Source organism: Neomonachus schauinslandi, chromosome 7 (genome assembly GCF_002201575.2).
Source record: "Neomonachus schauinslandi chromosome 7, ASM220157v2, whole genome shotgun sequence".
NCBI classification, from domain to species: Eukaryota; Metazoa; Chordata; class Mammalia; order Carnivora; family Phocidae; genus Neomonachus; species Neomonachus schauinslandi.
In genome coordinates, this window is record NC_058409.1 from 57,006,430 (window position 1) to 57,032,689 (window position 26,260).

A 26,260-nucleotide genomic window follows, 5' to 3' on the forward strand; every position below is an offset into this window, starting at 1 on the left:
AAAGGAGATTTAATTAGAGGTTACAGTGTGAGGGGGGAAAGTCTCAAAAGAGTTCTCCTGAAAGAAGAAAGGCAACAATTTTAATTTCCTCATTGGCCAAAGAAGAAAGGAACCAGTATCTCATGCCAAAAATGTCCTCTGCCACCAACATTTAGGATTTATACAGCTCCTTCTGCACACAAACCATTTAGGGTTGGGTGCAGTAAGTCCCCTTAACCTCTCAGTGAAACAGTGGGAAGGGTCCTCACATACCCTCTGCCTGACACCTCCCAGTTCACTCTTCTACGGTTCAGACCTTCCATGTGAAGTATGATTTCTATAGATATTGCAACTTGAAATTGCTGACCTTCACATGAAACTGAAAGTTTTCCACTGGCCAAGATTAAAATAATTGTAAAATGAAAGTCCGATTATCTTCCCCAGTGTAATCCAGATGGTGAGAACTATAAAGCTTTATTATGAAGCCAAATAAAAATTCAAAGACAGCTGGACCCGATGTTATTTAAGACAGGACTGCTGGGGAAAAAACAAAACAACCAACCCACAGAAAAAGCCTGATTCATTTGAATTCCTATGTAGGATAAATTCATGATAATAGAAGTCTTAACAAACTGTCACAGCATTCCAGTGGGTCTCAAGGGTTAACTGGCTTCAAGCTTATGCACTCCTTGCTTGCCAACTTAAGTCCCTTAGTCTGTAGCCTTACGAACTACTTTTCTTGAGATCTGCAGACCACTGGCCTTGAGGAGGGAAGAACCAGACTTTCCCAGAAGATAAGACCTGACCACATTCATAAACAGTCACCACTGATGCCAGCAAGTCTGTTCCGGGTCATGTCAATGTACAACTAACCACCTGGGCACCCGCTTCCCTTGTCCCCACCCAGGTCCCTCACCTTCCCCTTTAAACCCTCTGCCTTTGCCAACACAGGAAGATGGGCTTTGGGATGTTAGTCCTGAATAAAGCAGGCACCTTCATTTCCCACCGCCTCTCCGCTCTCTGGTATTGACTTTCCAGTGGCAAGCAGCCCACCCAACCTGAGTTCGGAACCAGTTCTGTCTAATAACAAAACCAAAGTTCATTATAGTTAAAACATTTCTAAATACATAAAGAACTTTAAGAACAACAATTTTTTTTGGAAAGATTTTATTTATCCATTCATGAGAGACAGAGATGCAGAGGCAGAGGGAGAAGCAGGCTCCCTGTGGAGCAGGAAGCCCAATGTGGGACTCAATCCCAGGACCCTGGGATCATGACCTGAGTTGAAGGCAGACGCTTAACATACTGAGCCACCCAGGCACCCCTTTTGCTATCTTTTTAAAAGACAACGTGATATCGTGGATAAATGGTGACAAGGGGTGCTCTTTAGAGTTCTTGTCTATATAGAAATCAATGTAAAATAAAAAAAAATTCTTACACTTTGTGTGGAAAAGCATCTTACAACAATACTGAGCAGCCAGTGGGCTAGTTTGTGTGATTTGTGGAGTGCCAGGAGATCCTAAGTAGTTTCCTTATCTCCTGTAATGGAATCTGATCTTCCCCGTTAGAGAGTCATTTAGATCTTGAAAGTTTTGGGTCTTCCTGAGTCCCTATTAGAGAATTTTCTTTCAATTATTTACTCAACTGTTGTTATGCCCCTGCTGTGTTCAGAAACTGTGTTTGGCAGGAGGCATTCAGAGATAGAGTATGTTCTTGTGGCTTCTAGGAGGCCCCTGATGTGACTCCTTCCCTCCACATCACAACATGCCCAGTCCTGAACCACTTAGGCCAACGTCTGCTACACCTGTGGCAAAAGCTGGCCACAGCCAAAGCTTTCAGAAATGGGTCCCTTCATAGGGTGCCTGGGTGGCACAGTTGGCTGAGCGTCCAACTCTTGATTTCGGCTTGGGTCATGATCTCGGGGTCCTGAGATCGAGCCCCATGTCAGGCTCCATCCATGCTCTTCTCAGAGTTGGCTTGGGATTCCCTTTCTCTCTCCCTCGCTCTCTGCCCCTCCCCCCACCTCTCACTCACACTCGCTTGTTCTAATAAATACATCTTAAAATTAAAAAAAAAAAATGGATCCCTCCAGAAGAAACAAGCTTGACCATGATGCCATCATCAAGTTCCCCCTGCCCACGAGTCAGCCGTGAAGAAAATAGAAGACAACACACTTATGTTCACTGTAGATGTCTAAGACAATAAGCACCAGATCAAACAGGCTGTGAAGAAGCTCTAGGACACTGATGTGACCAAGGTCAATGCCCTGGTCAGGCCTGATAGAAGAAGGCATATGTTCAACTGGCTCCTGACTATGATGCTTTGGATGTTGCCAACAAAACTGGGATCATCTAAACTGAGTCCAGCTGGCTAAATCTAAGTTTTTTCACCCATTAAAAAAAGAAGAAGAAAGAAAGAAAGAAAGAACTGGGTCCCTTTGGGATGCTAGACAAGAGCTACCTGAGCATGTGTGGTGGAGTAAGAGGAACCAGATATGCTAGAAGGGGGGGGGCCGGGGCAGGTGGCTAACTCCACCTTTGCCAAAACCACAATTTAACCCAAGTCTAAGCAGGAGCATAAGATGTGAGCAAATCACAAGGAATAGGAAAAGTGGGGGAGGACCTCAGAAAACTTCCTTTAGAAGAGAAAAATTAATAAATTCAGGGAAAATAAATATGAAGTACTATTTACAATCTATGAGGCACTTGCTATGCGCCCGACACTCTGCTGAGGGATAAACATTCATGACCTCCTTTAATCCTCATGACATTGCTAGAAGAGAAGTAATTCTATGCCCACTTTACGGAAGAGAAAGGCCCAACCAAGTTAAGGGTCTTTCCTGGGGCTTATGTAACCATGGAGACCAAGTCACCACCTTTAGATTTTATCTATACATTTTTTAAAGTGACTATACCTAGAGCCTATCATTGGAAGGCACAGCTTATGTAAATACAGAATGGTTCTTTTAAATTATTTCTGGGTATTCTGAGCCTGTTTTGAATGTTCACTGCACAGTATTTTTGTACTACGAAAGAGGATTTGAAAACATTCTGAAGGTTACTATTAATGAAATCTGACATCTGTATCTGCATATCCCTGAATTAGGAAGTGATCTGGCTAGCAATATTGCCCTCAGACATGAATGAAAATACACTAACAACAACAAAAACCTAATTAAAAGTTAGGAACACATACTTAAAACACCATTAAAAGGTAACAGCCGCCCCTGGAGACCATTCTCCTTTCCCAAGCTAACCTGGCGCCTGACATGGAAAGACTTAAAGTGGGGCAATGTCATTTCATTCTCCTTTACTTGGTTTTTCTTCCAAGATTGTAGATTTTACTCTATTACATAGCTTTTAATTATGAACAAGAGAAGAAAAATATGTCTGAAGTTAAGTGCTGTGATTAAAATTGGTGCTATCAGGATGACCTGTGAACGGAAATATATTTAATGAGTCACTGTCAAATTAACTGTATAAATAGCTGTTAATATATTTGAGAAACATACATTTCTGGGGCACTGAGACTATAGCTCAAAAATAGTCTTGGCTTATGTTCTTTAATGTATTAATTTTAAAAAGCAGTAAGAGTCATTAAAATAGCCATCTGTAATATATTCTAAATATAACATCCAAAAAGATGATAAATTAAGATTTTACGTGAAATATAATTACTCATCTTATTAGTTCTATTAAAAACACCTGGGTGGCTCAGTCGGTTGAGTCTCCAACTCTTGGTTCCAGCTCAGGTCGTGATCTCGGGGTCATGGGATCAAGCCCCATGTTGGGCTCCCCACTTGGTGGGGGGTCCTGCTTGGGATTCTCCCTCTCCCTCTCCCCTCTTTCTCTCCCTCTCGCTAAACAAACAAATCTTGGTGGGGGGGGGGAAGGTACTCTATTACCCCAAAGCACATGGAAATGAAATAAATTAAACCGGTATATTTTTACTTGTGGTTCTTAGGTCCATGGAGAGTTTGCAGATGTGTAGCTAAAGCTGAATTTAACAGAAGTAGTGGTAAGAAGGTTCTGATATGGAGAGTCAGGGCAGTGGGTTCTCACAGACCAGGAGGGACATTACAAATACCTAGTTTGGGACCTTTTCTATAGCATTTACTTGGAATCAAAACCTATCAGAAAATTCAAGGAAATCATCAGTTTCATTTAATTGTCCAAAATCCTTTTAACCTAATTATCAAAGGTTTCCAAAGACATAAATAAGACAATCAGTGTAACATCCTGGATCCCAGGAAAGTCCCCTTAGAAACCAGGTACAGCGCCAGTGGGAGAATCGTGTTCCTGTGCTGACAGGTGTGGGGAGAGCTGGAGAGACCAGCTAGATGCCTATCACTGTAAGTGGCAGAGTGGAGATGGAAATCCAGGTGACACACTTCTGCCACTTGTCGCCCCAGTACTTTACTGAAACATTTCTTATCTTTTTTTTTTAAAGATTTGAGAGAGAGAGAGAGAGAGAGAGCGTGCAGTGGGAGGCAGAGGAAGAGTGGAGATAGAGTCTCAAGCAGACTCCCCGCTGAGTGCAGAGCCCACCGCAGGGCTCGATCTCGCAACCCTTAGGATCATGACCTGAGCCCAAATCAAGAGTCGGATGCTTAACCAATGGAGCCACCCAGGCGCCCAAAATCGCTTCTTATTTTAAATGGGGCTCAGATATCATAATTTAAAAACAGGCCTGATAGGAATGCCCCTGTCAAGCATGTGGCCCTTACTAAGCTGCAGGCTGTGTAAATCTTAACTTTCTTCGGTCAGTTGATGAATATCAGATACGTCCATGCTTGTCTCACACTCAAACTGATAAAGCCATACAGGGGTTCATTCATCTAGGGGGTGAATCAAGTGACCCACCACCCCATCCAGGCAGAGTAGACCATCATTCATTTCAACTTCACATCATTAGGATCACAGCTTTTAAGCAGGCAGGAAGCTTAAGGACCTCGCCTGGGGTGTTGAAGTGAGTTTAGCACCAAACTTTGAACCCAGGCTTCTCAACTCTCCCTTCCTTTTCCACTAATATTCCACATATGTTTATAATGACTACAATTTCAATATCTCTTTATTAGCAAAATGTTAAATTATTAGTGTAGCAACTTAAGTCTGTTATTATTGGCTGGAAACCAATACTCCCACCTACACGGTTTTCATCCTCTGCTCTCGGCAATGCCGAATTGTCGACAATTCACCTAACATTTTCTAACCAAAATCACTCATCAGTTAAGTATTCTTTCTCAAAAAAGTCTTTAATAAAACTAGAAAAGCGACCCTCTTAACTAAAAGAAAGTGGGGGATGAACAGAAACCTGGAGAAAATATTTAAAATATTCTTTCTAAGCCAGGCCAAGAATTAGGTTAGTTAGCATTCAAACCAAACTACATTTTTCAAAACTAAAATAGCCTCCATTACATGTATGTTATGACTTTTACTAGATTCAATTTTAATGAGAATATTTACTTTTCATCTTTTGAGTCTAATAATCCAAAGGAAAACCATGGACTGGAATGGACCTGTGGTTTTGGTAGATGTACTTTATGTTTAAATGCATTACCAATAATTATGATACAGACTTTTCATAATAGTTCTCACTTCTAGACTAGAGTGAAGAACAATTGCCCATTTGGTGTTTTAAGTATAGCACTCAAGCCTAAATGCAAAGTAATTATTAAAGGAAGCAGGAAAACCATAAATAAATGAGGCTTCAGAGGGTGCCTGGGTGGCTCAGTCGGTTGAGCATCCAACTCTTGGTTTCGGCTCAGGTTGTGATCTCATGGGTCATAGGATCTAGTCCTGCATCAGGCTCTGCACTTGGCATGGAGTCTGCTTGGGATTCTCTCTTCCTCTCCCTCTGCCCCTCCCACTTGTGCTCATTTTCTAATAAATAAATAAATCTTTAAAAAAAAAAAAAGAAAGGAGGCTTCAGCAGGGGATCCAAGATCTTTCTTGCTGGGGTCTTCAAAAAAATTCAAAGGATTTTTTTCTATTGCTCTTTTCCCTAGATACTTTTAGATTCAATTCAGTAAGATGGAAGAAACTAACATGTATTGAGGTACCAAATGTTCTGTTTCTCCTCTAATAAACTTATGAGGCAGATATTTTCATTTTACAGATGAGAATACTGAAGTGTTGATAGTTAAGCAACTTGTTTACTTCTAAACCAAGTGGCAGAGCCGTAACTCACAGCCTTCAACAAATACTTACGGAGGTCCTACTAATTACCAGACACAGTGCTAGCCCTAAGGACTCTCCACCTGTCCTCAAGGAGCTCACAGTCTACCTGAGGCAGCTAGTATTACGGGATGTGCCAAGGACCAGGACAGATCTAAGTATAAGGTGCTAGAAAAGAGGGGTTCCCAACACTCCCCTGGCTTTAATTACCACCTATATACTAATGACCCAAATCCATGCTTTCAGAGCAGAGGTCCTCAAACCTATGTGCTCAGCTGTCACTTGGCTGTCCCACAGCCCCTTAACACCACAAGTCCTTCCAATCTCCCATTTGCACCTTTATGTTTCCCTGTTCGTTATCAGTATCCTGGATCCTCCTCTCCACTCCCTTCACATACACTCCCTCATGCGGTCTCCATCCTATCTTCCTCCTGTCACTCACACCTCTTTATTCTCCATCCAATGGCCACAGAAATGGTGTACAAGCACATAAAAAGATTTTCAAAATCAAGTCATTGAGGAAATCAAATCCATGAGACCCATCTGCTTAGCTCATCGAGTACCCGAAGTTAAGAGGACTGCCCATGACAAGTGTTTGGTGAGGATATGGTGGAGGAACTGAAACTCTAATGGACTGCTGGTGGGAATATTAAATATAAAATGGTACACCACTTTGTGCAACAGTTCCTTAAAATGTTGACATACATCTGCCACTTTATTCAGCCATAACACTCCTAGATAACTACCCAAGAGAAAACTGCTAAGCTGTAAACAACCCCAAAGTTCATCGAGTGTATAAACAAATTGTGCTAATACACACAATGGAAACCTACTTAGTATTAAAAGGAAGGAATTATTGGGGCGCCTGGGTGGCTCAGTCGTTGAGCGTCTGCCTTCGGCTTGGGTCATGGTCCCAGGGTCCTGGGATCGAGCCCCACATCGGGCTCCCTGCTCTGCGGGAAGCCTGCTTCTCCCTCTCCCACTCCCCCTGCTTGTGTTCCCTCTCTCGCTGTGTCTCTCTCTGTCAAATAAATATTTTTTTTTAAAAAAAGGAAGGAATTATTGATACATATAATACAGATGAGTCTCAAACTAATTGTGCCAGAGTGAAAGAATGAAGACCAAAACCAAAGTATGTATTGTAGGATTCCATTCATATAAGACTCTAGAAAATGCAAAATGGTGTATCGTGACAAAAAGTTCCTTGGGGAGTAGGTGGGGTGTAGGGAGGGTTGGGAGGTAGGGACTGCAAAGAGGCCTGAACCAACTTCTGGGGATGAGGGATGGGTTCACCATCCTCAATGTGGTCAGGGTTTCACACATGTATACTTGCATTAAAACTTAGCAAATGGCACACTTTCAATATGTCCATTTATTGCATGTTTAGTTAAGCTGTTAAAAAGTAATTAAAATATAATAAAAGCAATCTAAAGAATTACTTCAATTTATTCCTAGATGAGGGTTCCATAGACTTGCAAATTTTAAAGCAGGCAGCTGAACAGCACATTTAAGCTTTTAGGGTGGAAACAGAGTATTGTTTCCTATCAGAAATTGGATGTATATGAGGATACTGATTCAATGGCTGTTAGCTTGATATACTCTCGGCAAATGTTTCATGAATGATAAACTCTCTCTCAGCCTAGGTTTTACTTCTTTTTTTCTTTCCTTTGGTTTTTCCTTTATCATTTAGCAATGGAAATGGGTAGGAGAATAAGGATGGCTTAATTAAATGTCACAATTCATATGGATACCATACCAGGGTCTTCAACTACTCGGCTAGCTGGTACTTCATAGGTTTTTAGACTTATAAGGGAGCCCTCATTTTATAGACTAGCAGTCTCAGGAGCAAGATGAAATTAAATGGCTTTCCCAAGGCCACGCAGCTAGAATTTGGTGACCTTTTAAAAAAATTCATTTACTGCTCAATTAAAGAAAAAAAACAAAAAACAAAAAAATGCACGTGCACAAGAAAGAGAGCTACATAGATTTGGGGCAGAATATATTAACTGCACCCTAGCCAGAGGAGGGCACAGATTGACTTACTTCCAATTCACTACAGATTCTATAGCACCTTCCTCTGACCAATCCACCTGTCTTGCCATTCTCCTGTTTACTGACCGGAGCACAGCAGGAGTAAGGCTAAAGAACTAAGAGAGTGGTTGTCCATCTTCACTGTCTAATAAAACCAAGGAACCCAGACCCTACCCCCAGAGTTCATCCAAATGGTTTGGGGTAGGTCAGTGTTCTCAAACTTGAGCGAGCATCAGAACCACCTGGAGGGCTTCTTAAAACAGGTTATTGGGCCCCATCGCCAGAGTTTCTGATTTGGGGATGGTACTCAATGACCTGCATTTCTAACCAATCCCTAGGTAACACGGGTGCTGCTAGTCTGTGAACCACACTTGAGAACCACTGGAGGTAGGGCAATTTTTAAGAAGTTCTCCATGATGGTAATATACAGCCTGCTGAAAAGCGCTGGTCTAACACAGTCCCCTCAACCTTCTTTAGAATTACGTAGGGAATTAAAAACAGCAAAACAAAACACTGATGCCTGAATCACTACCTCGAGAGATTTTTAAATTGATCTGTGTTGCAGCATGAACCTCAGATTTCTTAAGCATTATATGATTTAAAAGACATACTCCTGATGATTCTAACGTACAGCCAAGACTGAGAGTCACTGAAAATTTTCTGCCTCAATCCCTATTACCATAATACCTAAAATTTCCCCAGAGTTGGATACTTACACCATGCATTAGAAATTCCTTTCTAACTTGTTTGTGAACAGTGATTTATTTCCACTTTGATGTTTTAATAATGTTAACACTTATTGAATTGTAAGAATGTAGTAAGCCTGGTGATGTTTTGCCTCTTTTTGTTGTGTTTTGCTTACTAGTTATGCTTTAAATAATTTTTCCTCAAAGAGAAACGCTGTATTTTCTATGAACACTGACTTCTACCTTGTGGTTATTGATGTAGGAAAAGATGTTAGGGTTCAAAGCCGACGGCCAGGAAAGAATTCTTGAGACGTGTTTGGTGCAAAAAGGTGGTTTTATTAAAGCACAGGGACAGAACCCGTGGTCAGAAAGAGCTGTACTGGGGTCATGAGGAGTGGCCCATTATATACTTTCAAGTTGGGAGGGGGTTAGGGATAGCATAAGTCTCTAAGGAATTTTGGAAGCAAGGTTTCCAGGCCCTTGACGGGGCTAGCTATTGTTGAGAAAAGGTCATTTATTACTGTTTAGTAAAAACTCAGTCATGAGGGGTGCCTGAGTGGCTCAGTCAGTTAGGCGTCTGCCTTCGGCTTGGGCCATGATCCCGGGGTCCTGGGATTGAGCCCCGCATCAGGCTCCTTGCTTGGTGGGGAGTCTGCTTCTCCCTCTCCCTGCCGCTAACCCTGCTTGTGCTCTCTCTCTGTCAAGTGGATATATAAAATCTTAAAAAAAAAAAAAAAAACCTCAGTCATGAGACCCTTCAGATGTATATCATTTGCTTGGGGGATGATTGCCAACATGTATCTTGGGGGGTAGAGATAAAGGAAGTTTCCAAAGGAATTTTTATATGTTAAAGTAGACATACAGGGTCCTGGAGGTTGGGCTAAGATTGCCTTTTGCCCTTAGCAAAGAATTAACATCGAGGCAGCTGAGTCCCTAGAGGAAGGTCACTCTGCCTATTTCAAGGACTGGTCAATGGGTTGTAGATAGTACGGAAATTCAGTAATTTTTCTTTTGCCTTTGTTTCCCACATCAGTTATCATCACTTTATTCTGTTTCTACTGGTTAGAAGCCTATGATACAGTAAGTGAGAAAAAAAAGAAATTGGGGATGGAGGATATCTTTTAAAAATTCTCCTAATCTTCTTAAACATGTTATATTTGTACTTCAGTCTCTGAATCTTGGCTGGATTCTCTCTAAATGAACAAAGATTCAGTATTTCCAAGAGGAAAATTCCAATACTACATATGATTCCATCCTAAGGCAGCTGACTTTTGCTCGTGGTTAATGCACTTTATTTCTAACTAAAAAAAAAACAACAACAAAAAAACAGAACCACTAATTTTTCCGAAGTAGCAGCTTCTTTTGGAATTACAATACCCTTAATAGCGATGATATAAGTTGTTTCAGGTAAAGGGATTTTAGTTGAGGAGATTTCAAAGTATCTATTCAATTCTTTTTGCCTGTATCACAGCTCTGGTTAGTGGTTCTTTTCCAGGCGCTATGCTGACTCTCCACAAGATGGCACTGTTGTGTATGGCTACACGACCATGCGGGCGCCCACTGATCCTTTCAGAATATTAACAATGTGTCCTACAGTTTTAGTTCCTGAAATACCATTCGTTTCAAGCCTCCTGAGATTGGAGAGCCATCAGGAGTTAGGTCTTCAACTGTTAGACCTGCGGCCTCGCCAGGTGTTTAATAAATAGTACTTCCTCAATGCTGACCAGGAAGGAGAATGCTCCTAGCTCACGCCACGGGAAGGCTGTAGCTCAAACAACTCTCAGAAGTGAGGCCGGCAAGTACCATGCACTGTCTTCCTTGGCCATCTAAGATTTCTCAGTACTCCGTTTTTTTTTTTTTTCCTTACTCTCCTACCGGTTTTGACAAGAACACAGTTCCCTCTAAAGAGGCCTGATGGCCCATCTCCTCAGCCACCCATTTTCCTTCTGAGTATGGCTAAAGGGGCTACTCTGATCCTACCATAAAATACGAAATCAATTACAACAAAAACATGACTGTGGGAGGCATTAATCAATAAAATGGGTGTGCTTATGGGGCGCCTGGGTGGCTCAGTTGGTTAAGCGACTGCCTTCGGCTCAGGTCATGATCCTGGAGTCCCGGGATCGAGTCCCGCATCGGGCTCCCTGCTCGGCAGGGAGTCTGCTTCTCCCTCTGCCCTCTTCCCTCTCATGCTCTCTGTCTCTCATTCTCTGTCTCTCAAATAAATAAATAAAATCTTAAAAAAAAAAAAAATCAATAAAATGTAATGCACGCATATTTTAGGATTATGTTGCCAGAAAAACATGGCTGGGCAATTATTCATTCAAGGCTGATCAGCCTAGAATGGGAAAGGACCTTCCTGGGGAAAGTGGTGGGTGAGAAAACTCTATGGTGAGGTCAGAGGTCACTTCACCTCTCTGTGCTTCTGTTTCCTCTCCCTCAAACAAGGTGGTACTGAGCCGTCTCTGGGGGCCCTCCTTGCTCCCACACAGCCTGTGTCCTATAGTAATTTTCTTCCTATTAGGGCTTATAAACACTTAAGGCCCAAGCAGGGAATTCTATACATTTGCTTCAAAGGGAATGAAAGAAAAGGATTTTAAACAATTGTAAAATACCAGGATTTTCTTAAATTTTGTTTTTATTGGTATATTTATGGAATATCAACATTCCTCTGTCTTAGCTACTGCTTCAGTTTTCATAGACCATTAACTTTCCAAAGCAATTTGAACTCGCCTTATATATTCTTTATAATGCAGTATGAAGCCAGACTGGTAACATTTTTGTTTTTAGGCACAGAATGGAATCATTAAGTTACACAGGTTAGCTTACAATGTTTTTCAGAAGCCTGTTTCATATTGTAGACTGCTACAAAACAAAGGTGGAGTTGTTGTGAAACCACCGTGTTGGATCTGCACAACGTAGATTCGACCTAGTCGCCAGTCCTGGAAATTGTCTAGGGTCACTAGAATAGCCACTAACCACCCGAGTCCACATAATTGAAAGAGACTAGCTCAGTTAGGTCCATGTCCTTGGGCTACATGGACCCTCACCCAATGACAGCATTCGAAATGAACTCTGTGACACCAAGATGAGAACCAACAATTCAGAAATCATAAAAAGCGTACCATAAACCAAAATCATTATCTGTTAAACAGCTTAGTTCCGAGCTGGGCTTTGGTTATTGAAATAATTTAAAGGAACTAATAAATACACAATCCACACCTGCTTATAATCATAAAGGGAGTTTCAAAAACCCAATTTCAACACAAAGAGCTCATTTATCTATGCCTTCTCCCCAAACAATAATACCCAAACACTGTGAAGCAAGAGAGTCAGTTATCTATTTACCTATTGGTGACCAACAACAGAACTTTAGTGCTTTCAAGAGTCAGGCCATTTTTATCCTTATTTTAAACAGCTAAACCAAGACTTCTGTTATCAGAAGGAGCAATCTGCTGCAAGGGTCTGCCCAAATTCCAAGCACCTGCTTTCTCTGGTCTGGAGGCAGATGGTACATCATAAAAATAAAAGTCATAGGGAAAACGTACAGAAAGATATTCCCTTTAAAACCCTTAAGGAGGTTCTCTTTCCTAAAACCTAATACTATAAATATACATGATTATGTTAACAGCTTAGCTTAGAATTTGGGAACTTGAGGCAGGAGCATTAAAAAGTTTCCTTCGGGGGCGCCTGGGTGGCTCAGTTGGTTAAGCGACTGCCTTCAGCTCAGGTCATGATCCTGGAGTCCCAGGATCGAGTCCCGCATCGGGCTCCCTGCTCGGCAGGGAGTCTGCTTCTCCCTCTGGCCCTCCCCCCTCTCATGCTGTCTCTCATTCTCTCTCTCGCAAATAAATAAAATCTTAAAAAAAAAAAAAAGTCTCCTTCGCCTGGTTCATATGCATGTGGTCACACAGTTCCACAGAATGGGAAAACGGCCTTTACTTTCGCTTACTGGCACCTCAACAGGACAGTTTATTTCTGGAATTCTAACAAGTATCCCCCACAGCAGCAGCTGTTGTCCTCTCCAATACTTCCACTAACTGCATCGCTGTTAAGTTCTTTTCCAGTAACTAAGACACTACTCGGTGGGTGTTTGAGTCACCTCAGGCTGCTGTAACGAAATATCACAAACTAGGCGGCTTTAACCCCGGGAAATTATTTCTCACGGTTCTGGAGGCTGGGAAGTCAAAGACCGAGGCGCCGGCCAATTCAGCTCCCCCGTGAGCGTTCTCTTTCTGGTTCGCAGCTACTTTATCGCCGTGGCCTCACCATGCGGACAGAAAGCGAGCTCCGCATCTTCCCGCGCTCGTGAGAACACTAATTCCATCGTGGAGACCCCACCCTCATGATTTCACCTAAACCTGATTACCTCCCAAAGGCCCCACCTCCAACTAGCATCACATGGGGATTAGGACTTCAACAGAGGAATTTTCGAGGGACACAATCATTCAGTCCATAACAATAGGATCACTTCATTTAGAACTTTAGGACTTGTACAGATGACTTAGGTGGTGATAAATGTGCTTTCCCACAGTAATTATGTAGGATGGTGCTTCTCAAACTAGGTGCATCAGAATCCCCTGCAGCTAATTAAAACACAGGTTTCTTGGCCTGAGTCCCAGAGATTCTGACTTAGCAGGTCTGGGGTGAGATCTGAGAATTTGCATTTCTTTTTTTTTTTTTTTAAGATTTTATTTATTTATTTGACAGAGAGAGACACAGCGAGAGAGGGAACACAAGCAGGGGGAGTGGGAGAGGGAGAAGCAGGCTTCCCGCAGAGCAGGGAGCCCGATGTGGGGCTCAATCCCAGGACCCTGGGACCATGACCCGAGCCGAAGGCAGACGCTCAACAACTGAGCCACCCAAGTGCTCCAGAATTTGCATTTCTCACAAGCTCCCAGGTGATGCTGATGCTCTGTCTGAGGCCCACACTTTGGGAACTACTAATGTAGGGATTCCCTTTGGACTGTTAATATCAGTTATCATATTTGTATTGGCTTCTCAGTAAATACCCATTTTCTGCTGAACACATTTGAAATGTTGCACTTACATATAAAAGTGCCTAATAAGCAGATGGATAGATCTGCTGAGGGGAGGCTGCTTTATGCTGTGAGCACCCAGGGAGAGAAAATTAATGCTGTATGTTTGATGAGCTAACGTGTGACTTCACAAATCACCAGGATTGATAAGAATGTCTACTGACATCTTCTCCTTAGTAATTTTTATCCCAGAATTTAGATTTAGTCTTTAAAGTTGCTGGATTCTGCTATCCTACATCTACAAGCACACTGCAATAGTTTGAACTGATACCTAATTTTGACAGAAGCTCAATACAAAGCACCTGAGCAATGCTTAGTATTTATGTTCAACTCATTTGTCCTATAATCACACTTGATTATATTTTAAAGCATGGCTCTGTCACAAAACAGCCTCATAATTTTAAGAATTACTTCAAGAACACTTTGGAATATAAACATACCTTGTTGAGCTTTATAAAATATTCTAGTCCGGCTTCCAAAGGATTTGTATCACAGTTCATCTAAAAGGGAAGCACACATTTTTAAAAAAGATTTTATTTTCAAGTAATCTCTACACCCAACATGGGGCAAGAACTCACAACCCCGAGATCCAGAGTCACGTGTTCTACTAACTGAGCCAGCCAGATGCCCCTGGACACATTTTAAATCTTAGATGAGTGGAAATCATTTCAGTAACATCACCTTTATATGTTCTTTTTTTTAGGGAAGAGAAACACTTTTGGATTTTGAACATAGATTCTTTTTTTTTTTTTTTTTTTTTTTTTTTTTTTTTTTTAAAGATTTCATTTATTTATTTGAGAGAGAGAGAGAGTGAGAGACAGAGAGCATGAGAGGGGGGAGGGTCAGAGGGAGAAGCAGACTCCCTACCGAGCAGGGAGCCAGATGCGGGACTCGATCCCGGGACTCCAGGATCATGGCCTGAGCCGAAGGCAGTCGCTTAACCAACTGAGCCACCCAGGCGCCCTTGAACATAGATTCTGAAAGGAAAGTTATAGACTGGTCTTTAAAGTAATTTTTAAATCTAAAATTGAAATGTAGCCCGTCAGGAAGTATTATCATTGGAACAGCATATTAGACCCTAAAATTCAGTTTGTTCCCATGGCTCTTTTACTAATAAATATCTGAGGGATACCATGACATGCTGATCCTCCCCAAAATAAGACTCTAATACGTTCTTATATAATAGTGTTACATAGTTAGGTCTTGAAAAGTTATTAGGTAATATTCTTATCTTACAATTAGCCAGGAATCAGGACAAGCGGAGGAGAAAGCAGATGGTAGGAAAATGGCTTCGACAGAGTTCAAGAAAGAGAAAAGGAAACAGAGATTGAATCTCAGCCTTTTCATATATGGTTGAGTAATTACAATATACTTTAAGTTGAAGCTAAAGCCACTCTTTGGGACTAGATCTGAAGTTACTGGATTTTGTTTGTTTTATTACTGTTCCCTTTTGCACCAAGAGAACTGGTTGAAACTCCATAAAAAGTAGCCAAACTTTTTAAAAAAGACAACATAGCACTCATATAAATCAGATGAGTAATATAAACTTGTTTTATATGATACAAAATTTGGTCTCTCATACTTCCTAATCAATTTGAGCAACTCTAAACTTTTTTTTATCTGCTCAAAGTTTCAGAATTTCTCTAGGAAAAAAATGAGAACAAAGCACAGAAGATTGCTGTGACACCACTAGAGGGCGTGCCGGCACTGCTGGGAAATCAGAGGGACGTGGGAGGAAGAAGCGCTTTTCGGAGTCAGGCTTGGGGAGAGCAAGGAGGAGAAAATGGAAGGCAGGAGGGTGGAGAAATGGCTAACTCCCAAAGGCTGCATCTGCTGCTTCCTTCCTTGAGGAGTGTGAGGATAGAGCTGTCCTCTGTTTCTCGCCCTGCGGCAGCCCCATCGAAGGCCCTCGCTGTAGGCTGAGAATCCCCTAATACAGCGCCTCTCCTACAAAAAAAATGGCAACTTGCGCCAAAGCCCTGGTTCTTTCAGTGGCTCCTGGAAGCTCCCTCTGCACCTGGAAGCCCACTTGCTTCTGCCCACAGTCTGGATGTCCCAAGGGCCTTGTCTATGCTTTCAAACCCACCTTGCCCTCCAATTAAATTCATTACATGCTAGGAATTTTATCTAATATCTCTGATAACTTTGTAGGAGAAAGAGAATCTTCATTTTAGGAGCGTCTGGGTGGCGAAGTCGGTTAAGCATCTGCCTTCGGCTCATGTCATGATCTCAGGGTCCTGGGATCATGTCCAGCATCAGGCTCCCTGCTCAGTGAGGAATCTGCTTCTCCCTCTCCCTCTGCCCCTCCTCACCCCCCACTTGTGTTCTCTTTTTCTCTCTCAAATAAAGAAATAAAATCTTAAAAAAAAAAAAAGATAATCTTCATTTTATAGAAAAGTAAACAGAGGTTCTGGAGGGTTAAGTCCATGTAGCTAATATGTGATGGAGGATAAATTCAAACCCAAGAGACCCCACTCTGAAGTATATCCTTTACTACTATCCTTTATGTCACTTGTCAGGCCTCAAACTCAAAGAAACAACTTCTAAGGAAATATGAAAAAATGATGGGGTCCAGAGATAGCCTGCCAATGGAGATAAAACAGAACAGAGTTTGAACCAGAGTTTGGCCACTTCTGTGTAATCTGGACCAAGTTTACTGTTTCTCAATGCGATTGTGTATAGAACAGGGATAATTTAGATAACCCCAACTCCAAACCCCTTGCCTAAGAATCACCAATAATAACTTCTTCAGGGAGAGCTGAAAGTAAAATAAATCATGCCTATGAAAATGGTGTGAAACTCTCCACACAGAAACCCTTCGTTCCCGTTTTCAGTGGTGGAAGCAAGCTGGACCAACATATCCTAGATCACCAACTCTCTTCCTCAGAAAGACACCTTTCGGTGTGATTTCCCCAAAAGGTACATAAGCAGAAAGTGAGGGTGGGCAAGGCGACAGAGGAAGAAGAATTTGAAAAGCGCCCCTCCTATCCTGTGGGGTAAGCAGGCCCCCAGAGCCGCAGCTCCACACACAGTCAGAGATGGATGTCCAGGGCTCTCTGCCAAGCAGGAGGAATTAAAGCAGAATAAACAGTGTGTCATAATCCCACCGAACTTTCAACTGGGAGCCAATGAAGGAGAAAAACATCTTCCCTTAATTAAATAAAGTTATCTAATAACACATCATTTCTGACATAACAGTCAGCCGATGTTAATGCAATTAAAACTCGCCCTTACACAAAAGTCGGACACAATAAACAAAATTGTAATGAAGATGCTGGCGTTTCAAACCTCTGACCCCCAGGCTCTGAAAGCTTTCTCCAGTCTTAATGCATTCATGGCGTATGTTCCGAAATTATCGATTCCCTCCTCCTGGCCTGCATTCATGATAATGTCATAGAGAGCTGCAGAATCTTCTCGTCTGTGGTACAGCTCCCAACCCAGCTCACCTGAAACAAACCCACAAGTACCACACTAGAGTAAGAGCAATGGTCACCTGGTCTAACGCACATTAGCTAAAACAAATAAATGCAGAGAGTCCACTTATATAATATAGACATGGTTGAGTTTTAAAAGACCAGTTCACAGAAAAGTTGCAAAGGAGACTGCCATACCACAGATGCATTCATGCCCCATCCTGTTTCCCACACACAGAGTGATATCTAGGACACATCTTCTCATGACACAGAAAGATGTTAATATAGGAATTAATCTGGACCCTTGACCTCAGCTTCATGATATTAAGTGAGTAATTAGCATGGCATAGTTTATCATGATAAGGAATTTGAGGTTTAGAAACCTCAACCCCTGGGGCGCCTGAGTGGCTCAGTCGGTTAAGCGGCCAACTCTTAGTTTCAGCTCAGGTCATGATCTCCAGGTCCTGGGATTGAGCCCTGGGTCAGCGGGGAGTGGGGAGTCTGCTTGTGGATTCTCTCTCCCTCTCCCTCTGCCCCTCCCCCTGCTCCTGCTCTCTTGCTTTCTCTCTCAAATGAACAAATAAATCTTTATTTAAATTAAGAAAGAAAGAAAGAAAGAAACCTCAACCCCCAATTCCTTGCCCCAAAATCACAAGGCTTAAAAATATAGGCACTGACAATTATTCAAATGGTCTTCACTGTGGGACAGCCATTAACTCTAATGCCCCCCACACCCCTTTTCTTCCCCACTCGGCCCTTTTAGTCACCATGAGAGCTGTGGGCAAAAACCAAAGGAAATGAAACCCAACCCAAATAGTCTGGTTTATTTTTTATTCTGCTTATGTTTTATGCTAGTCACCATTCTGCGAAGGTCAGGTGAAAGAAGGATGGGAAAAGTGGACAGTGGAAGCCCAGAGAAGAACTATAGCCTTCAGACTTTATGTATGTTCTCCTTGTTCGCCAGTGTTGAGGGCTGATGGTGATGTGTTTTTCCAGGACACCACCAGAACATGTTCTGAGTAACATGTAATTGAATGAATGCCTGGGCACCAAGTACTCTTTTTTTTTTTTTTTAAGATTTTATTTACTTGACAGAGAGAGACACAGCAAGAGAGGGAACACAAGCAGGGGGAGTGAGAGAGGGAGAAGCAGGCTTCCCGCCGAGCAGGGAGCCCGATGCAGGACTCGACCCCAGGACCCTGAGATCATGACCTGAGCTAAAGGCAGACACTTAACGACTGAGCCACCCAGGCGCCCCCACCAAGTACTCTTTCTATGAAAGAACACGGAGGGCTAGAGAAAGTTGGAAGTGAGCCCACAGCACCAATGGGGAACTGAAGAGCATTCATTTATTTCCATTTCAAACACATACAATGCACAAAGTTAGGTGCTATAAGAAGACTTCCCTAAAAGAGCCTTAATGGTAATACTTGAAGAGAGGTGCCTGATACATTTAAGAAGGTCTCTGAGAGATTCTATCTATGGAAGACCATCTTTTTTTTTTTTTTAAAGATTTTAAAAATTTACTTATTTGACAGAGAGACAGACAGAGAGAGAGAGAGAGCACAAGCAGATGCTTAACCTACTGAGCCCCCAGGCACCTCTATGGGAGACCATCTTGAATGTTCCTAGAAAGAGTCAGCTGACCTGAACATGCTGTCAGCCCTTCCAACTATTCTAACAGCTATCCTCTTCCAACTTTTTTATCTACCCTTCCAAATAATAAGAAGCCATGGGATTAGAACAACAATTGGAAATCTGGGAAATGACTCTCCCAGACTAGGAGTGAATAGACAGAATTATTGTAAGAGTTGGACAGGAGAAATCTTCCTCCATAGTTAGACTGACAAAAGTCAGTGTATTCGTGTTTGTGTGTGTGTGTGCATGCGCACACACAGGTGTACATGCATGTGCTCATGTTCATTTGGGCTAGCTTCTTTTAAATTTTAGAGACCTTCTCTTAAATTTTAGAAAATTGTTTTCCAATTCTTACCAGTATAAGATATCCTAATAGCAGTGACAGCAATGTTTGAAACCTTTAAAGACTTGGTTTGAAGAAACTTGAAAACTTCATCACTAAGATCTTCAGCGGTCAGTTTCTGAAGAACCTTTCTTGCGTGGGGCCCTGCAATACCAAGGACTCCAAGTTCATCGGTTATGTTTTTAATTTCAACATCATATCCACCGTTGACTGCCTCTTCTTCAATCCATCTGCATTTGAGTCATAAACATTGTGTTAAATCTTGCTTGAATAATGCATGTTGGTGACATATTAATTCTCTGAAGACATGCTCTGTGTCTAGAATTACCAGGAAGTCCCCAGAGTGTCATTTTGTATAATAACCTAATTTTTTAAGTTGAGGAAACTGAGTCCCAGAGATGTTAAGTGATTCTCTTTAAACCACCCACTTATAAATTTGGGGATAATTTTTCACAGTAGAGAAGGATCCTTCAATTTAAACCTGCCACATAATTCTTTTAAATAGTGACAGCCCTATTGCATTTAAACTAATGATTCAATCTTTGAGAAATAATTTAAACCCAAATTTTCTCTAATACCTATACATGGGAGGCACATTTGTGCTGCTAAAGGTTAATAATGTGCCTGCCACCAGACACATAGTTGCTTTGATGATCAAAAGGAAACAATACAAACTCTAAAGACTAGTTTCAATTTCTAAGTCTTGATGAGTTATTGGAACCCAGTTTTAGGGTTTGTTTATAATTTATTGAGAGTCCCTGGAGCTACATAAAATGATCATCTGAATTTACACAAAGCTAAGCTACTAAGATACATCTTGGATTGGACGGTATAATTTGCATCATTTTACAATCATAGTGAGAATCTCAGAGTAAGACATTTATTAAACAACAGGATTCGAAATATTTTTGGAATATTAAAGACTACAGATTTGATAGTAGACTAAATCATAGACCAAAGACTCATGTGAAGGATTGACCTGGCAAGTCAACGATTTAAATCTAGCTTTGGGCCAGAGAGCAAAAAGCATGAAGAAGGAGGAAGATAACCCAGGGAGGCAGCTTACTGAAGTGGACTGAACATGGGCATCAGAATCAAAAGGAGTGGCTTACGCAAGTTACTCTAACTCAAACTTCTGTTTTCTCACATGAAAATGGGAATAATATAGACCTTGCAGATATATCTATTAAGAGAATTAATTGAGATAATGTCTAAAAAGAGTTCTGACACATTGATGATGTCTAATAATTGGGAGTTAATATTTTTAGAACCAGCAAACCCTATGGATGGATTACCTTTGAGGGGTGTGGGGACAGGGTCCCTCACTTCAAATAATTTCCTATAAAAGACATGAAATTTATTTGAAACAATAAGGTTTAAGATTAAAGTTGTACTTTAATTGGTAAAAGAAAAGCGCACTGCAAGATTGAGTCAGTATATAATCCATATAAAATTTTCTTATTAGGTGCATACTTACCTAAGATCGTGAAGTTCAGATCCGGAACCAGTTATTAGTAAAAACTCCCCAGGAGTTTGGTGAGAAACAGTCAACTCAGCATACACTCGACCTTTTGGTGTCAACATGTGACTTATATTTGTAAAACCCACCTACACAAAAGAATTAAAAATTACCTCAGGATGCAATTAAAATCTTATGTATCCTTTTAACACAACATGGAAATAAAAATGCAAGTGTCAACAATGAAAAACGTTTGAATCTTACCATTTATATCAATTGTGTGAACTATCTTTAAACCTAGACCCAAGATTAATTTTGAAGTTCTTAGTTTCAACGATAATTATAACTATTTGTCATAAAAATTACACTTGAGTCAATTTTGCAGTTCCCTACTGACACAATTTAGCAAAGTCATAAGGTCCTTGGATGATAATTTGTTCAACAAAATTTAAATTAGAAAATTAGCTAGAATATTCATGGTTGGTTGAAGAGCTCCGGCATTCATAGAGAAATCATTAGGTGGACTAAAATAACATACTAATTAAAAAAAAATATGAGAGGACAGAGAATTAAGCAGACCAGAATCCTGAACCTTGTACCCATATAAGGTTATTTACCTTTGGAATGACATTTGCAAAGAGATGGTCCAACAGTCGAACAGAGTCTTGGCCTTTGATGTTAAACTTGCCAAATGGTGACAGGTCAATAACCCCTACTTTTTGCATAACCTGTTTATACTCAGATCCTACAGGCTCAAACCAGTTTGTGCGGCGAAAGCTGGGCCTGAAACACAATGCTTGTCATGAAACAGCTGTCATTCATTTTCAAAAAAATTACAGAATATTTATTAAACACTGTAATCTAGAAAATCCCATTTGGGAAAAAAAGTACAACCCAAAGTTCTGTTCTGTAAATCATACACATATGGTAGAAACTGATTCTTTAAAGGTACTCTTCTATTCCTTTGACCCATTTTGTAGTGAACGACATAGTATTAATTAACTAGAAATTAAGTTAGGACATGTGGGCTCTCATATCTGGAAGAAAGCATAGAAGTCTACCAGTACTGAGTTTTTTGATCTTGGTTGCATATTAGAATCACCTGGGGAGCATGTAAAAAATATCACATTTTTTTGGACCTAATTAAATCAGAATATACTGGGGTAGAGCGATCTTGTCCAGTGCTTCTGGATGCAATTACAAATCACTTGCACTTGTTAAAATGCAGATTCTAATGCAGCAGGTCTGGGGTGAGGCCCTACACTCTGCATTCTAACAGGTGATGCTCATGCTGTTGGTCCATACCCAGAATAAGCAAGGACTTGGTCCAGCATCTTCATTTTTCAGAGAAAAGGCATAAGGTGTTTTCCAAGGCTTTTGTCTTAGTAAATGACGGAGCTTGGCCAGGAACAAAAGTCTACTGATTCATTCAGGGACCTTTCTACTTGATAAAGTTGACTTCTAATGTGGTATTTTAACCACAGAACAGACAACTGTCTGCTAAATGAGTTTTCAGTTGTTTAATTATTAAAATAATAGAAGAAACAGGTCAGATCCAAAGAGCAAAGGTGAAGAACAGATCGGGCATTTACCTGAGTCATTTAGGAAAAACCGAACCAGTATTTTGCCCCCAGATATTCTAGACTAACTGTCTACTGAGCCCAAATTCATTAATCAACAACTGGGCCTCTACTATCCTTTATACCATTTAGATCTGGTCTTAAAGTAGACATCAAAACCTGCTTAAATAAGCAAAATGACAAGTCCAAAAAAGAGTGAGTGAGAGATAACAATTTCTACATTTGCTATTTGTTTTCTCTTGGTTTATGGATTCTTATGAGAAAAAATATATAATCACTATTAATCCCAAATGACAACAATGGTGTATAATCCAAGTACAACAGTGGCAACAGCTTTAGAGGAATTCAGAGAATTGTTTAGTGGGATGCTTTATGCTTTAGCTTAATGTCAAATGCTAAGGAAATGATCTTTCCTCTTAATTTATCAACGGTACATATAATTTACGTGACTCACTGCACACACACTAGAAAGCTGTCGCTATGAGCTCTTCCTTGATCAATAGAAAATCCATATTGCCATACTATTTCCATTAGATGGGATTTGACCAGGCATCCTAAACCAGGACACATCTTTAGGAGCCAACTGAAGCCAGGTGGGGATGTAGAGGGGATGGGGAAGGTTCCTCTGAGCTCCTGGAAAATGCCAAGTGGAGGTATCACCTGAGCTGGCTGTAGAACTCTGGAGGCCACAGGGGTCCTAGATGTGAGCCAATGTCACATGGGATAGACTAATGCCTCCACCGCCAGAAAATAAGTTTTGTAGGAAAAGGCTCAACGCTCTTCGGAATGGGGTGAAGTGACTTGGAGCAGGGGACAGCATTTCTCTTATGTCCTTCCATTCCATCTCCAAAATTTCATTCTACATTCGGAGCCACAGGCAGGTTATGTCATTCACTTACCTGTACTGAGTGTCCTGGCCCGGTTTGTAGAACCAGTGTGGCTGCTCCCAGCCTGCATGGAACCCCATGGAACACTTAGACTCCAGGGTTTTATAAAGCCCACTGACTCGCTGAGTCGGCCTCCCGGCAAATCGTTCTTCTTTAGGATAACCAACTGAAAAAGGAAAACTAGTACCTAAATAGCACATAACCAAAACTATAAACAATTTTGAAGGCACTCAAAAAATAGAAAACACAGTTCTTAACATCCAGAAGCATATATGTGTATGAAACTTATGTAAAAGATGGTAACTACACTTCTTGTGGTGACCATTTCACAATGTATACAAATGTCAAATCGCTATGTTGTATGCCTGAAACTAACATAATATCGTAGGTCAACTACACTGCAATTTAAAAAATAATGTTAAAGGGCACCTGGGTGGCTCAGTCAGCCAAGCAACTAACTCTTGGTTTTGGCTCAGGTCATGATCTCAGGGTCCTGAGATGGAGCCCCAAGTCAAACTCTGGGCTTTGCGCAGAGTCTGCTTGGGACTCTCTCTCCCTCTCTCTTTCCCCCTCCCCCTGGCTTGCTCGCTCGCTCTCTCAAATAAATAAATAAATCTTTTTAAAAATTTATGTAAAAAAAACCAAATTGTCATTTATATAACAATCCAAGGATAAAGTAAAAGTGGATTTAGAACTTAAAATCGCTGATTCACTCTACACATTAAATATACACGTTCATATAGATTCCTTGTTGTGTCTTAAAGGCATAGTGCTTATTAGAATCCCTAAGTACTCCTACCACAATGCACAGAATAGCAAGCAACTAGAATCAGAGGCACTGCAAGTCAATTCTATACACACTTTGTAGACAATAGTAAATTTGCACGTTACCAATATTGTTGAATCCATATGACTCTCTTGCTTTGGCCTCAGTGTACTGAGTTGTTGTCCATTTGCCATAGCGATTGGGATCCAATTCTATCAGATCAAATGGAGGTTCTCCGTGCAGGATCCAGTCACTGAGATATTTCCCTACCCCGCCAGCATGGATTATGCCATATCTTTCAAAATACAGAGATAAATACACTGTTATTAACATATGTAGTTTTCAGATAATGAAACATGTCCAACTATTTTACAGGTCCTCCAAGTTGGAGTGTTCTGTGCTATTTAGAACATTCGACAACATAATGTAGTTTTTTTCCTCAAAAAAAAAATACATGTTTAGGCATCCAGATTAAAGGGACCTGACTTGATAGCTAGTTTGTTTCCATAGTTTCAAGAGATGCACACCTGCAAAATAGCCTCAGCTCTTAGCTAGGAAAGAGGCTCACTTTAGGAAAATGGAGGAAAGGAAACAAAGAGGAAGGCTTAGTTGTTATCTTCTCAGACCCCTGGAGCTAGGATTATCCTGAGTGATAGGAAGCTTGCAGGAGAAACTGTGCACTGCCCAGGGGCACATGCATCTCTTCTCAGACTCAATTTAGTTCAGGCCCCCTTAGGCGATGACCTCTGTGCAGGGACCTGGAACCTTGATCTCAGAAGCATTCAGAGCAAGAGGCACTCAACCAGGGACTTGTGGGGAGGAGAGGGAAAGGACCACTCTCCCTTGTATTTTGCAACAAATGGGTCACTTGGTGGCAAGGGTGGGCTTGTTTTCTATTTCTATATGATGATGCTTTAAAACTAAGAACATGACTGTGGCAGATAATTGGATCTGAGATGAAGGAATCACAGTTTTACACTGGCTGCATGCAGTTCTACCCACTCACTCTAGTAATGAAGGACTTTCCTGTAGGTTTATCTGTGGTTTAGGTCAAGAGAAGCATCTGAGTAATTGGATGAGCAGAAAGTCATGGGCGGATGACCAAGAAAAGGAGCTACATGAGCAGACCTCAAAATACCAGAAATTCCAGTATCCCAAATGGATTCCAACAGCCAGAATCACTCTGAGAGCTTGGGAGAACCTTAGCAAAGACTATAAATGTTAACTAACTTTCCCCACAAGATACCAGTTTGGCTATTTTATAAAAATGAATGACTAGAGCTCCTGGGTGGCTCAGACGGTTAAGTGTCTGCCTTTGGCTCAGGTCATGATCCTGGGGTCCTGGGATCCAGCCCCACATTGGGCTCCTTACTTGATGGGCAGCCTGCTTCTCCCTCTCCACCACTTGTGCTCTCTCATGCTTTCTCTCTCTCAAATAAATAAAATCTTTAAAAAAAAAAAAAAAAGAATGACTAAAGTTGTTATGAGGATATTTCTCAAGTAGAGTAAGACGGCAATAATTTATACTTCTCTGAATCATTTTAAAAAGTGACATGGGTCATCCAAATCACCCATAAACAATTTCACTAAGTTTCAAGAAGGCAATAAAAATGATTAAATATAGGCTTAAAATTCACTCATCCAGTGGTGTTGCTTGGGGGGCATCCATACTTGCATTTTGTATTCTTCATATGTAATAATATTGTCAAAGACAAACTATTTCATTGCGTATTGTAAACACTTTTTCACAGACCCCCCCCCCCAAATTCACTCATCCAGGTACATCTATGATATACAAAAGCCGTCATTTTTGAGAGCTAGAGATGCTGTTATAAGACCTGAAATTGTGTAAAGTTTTATTGACATTTATTGAACACTTGCTCTTTGCCAGGTATTGTTTCCATCTAACATGTACTGTTAGATGCTGATTTATTCTTTAATAATTTTATTTCACCAATGGGAAAACCAGCCCCCACATAGGGGTTAAATAAGGTCACACATTAATAAAGAGCAGATTCAGGACCCAGACTCAGTCATCTGACCCCAGGGTACACTCCTTATTATTGGACTTTATTTCTTCACTGGTTCTCAATTTTTTTTTCAGCCAAGACACACGTGACAGACAGTAGTCACATTCTTGACAGACTCTTTGGGCAAAGCCAGGGCTGTGCTGTGTTTGCTTTGGTCTCACTGCCACACCATTATGTTCTTTCCCTTTGAACAATGTGTATGAGCTAATAAACGGGGCAGAGCGCTGTTCATT

At 41.1% G+C, this 26,260-nt stretch overlaps 1 protein-coding gene across 1 annotated transcript in view; it reads right to left on the bottom strand.

Annotated features, from left to right (window-relative positions):
- Positions 1-26,260, bottom strand: part of DMGDH (dimethylglycine dehydrogenase) — a 64,798-nt gene that overhangs the window by 8,361 nt on the left and 30,177 nt on the right. Inside the window, exons 8-14 of the mRNA XM_021697676.1 lie at positions 24,123-24,292; positions 23,244-23,397; positions 21,382-21,547; positions 20,783-20,913; positions 19,318-19,535; positions 17,200-17,357; positions 14,352-14,411 (exon numbers count right to left, since the gene is read on the bottom strand). Coding sequence (XP_021553351.1) covers positions 14,352-14,411; positions 17,200-17,357; positions 19,318-19,535; positions 20,783-20,913; positions 21,382-21,547; positions 23,244-23,397; positions 24,123-24,292 — 1,057 coding nt within the window. The remainder of the gene's footprint in view (positions 1-14,351; positions 14,412-17,199; positions 17,358-19,317; positions 19,536-20,782; positions 20,914-21,381; positions 21,548-23,243; positions 23,398-24,122; positions 24,293-26,260) is intronic.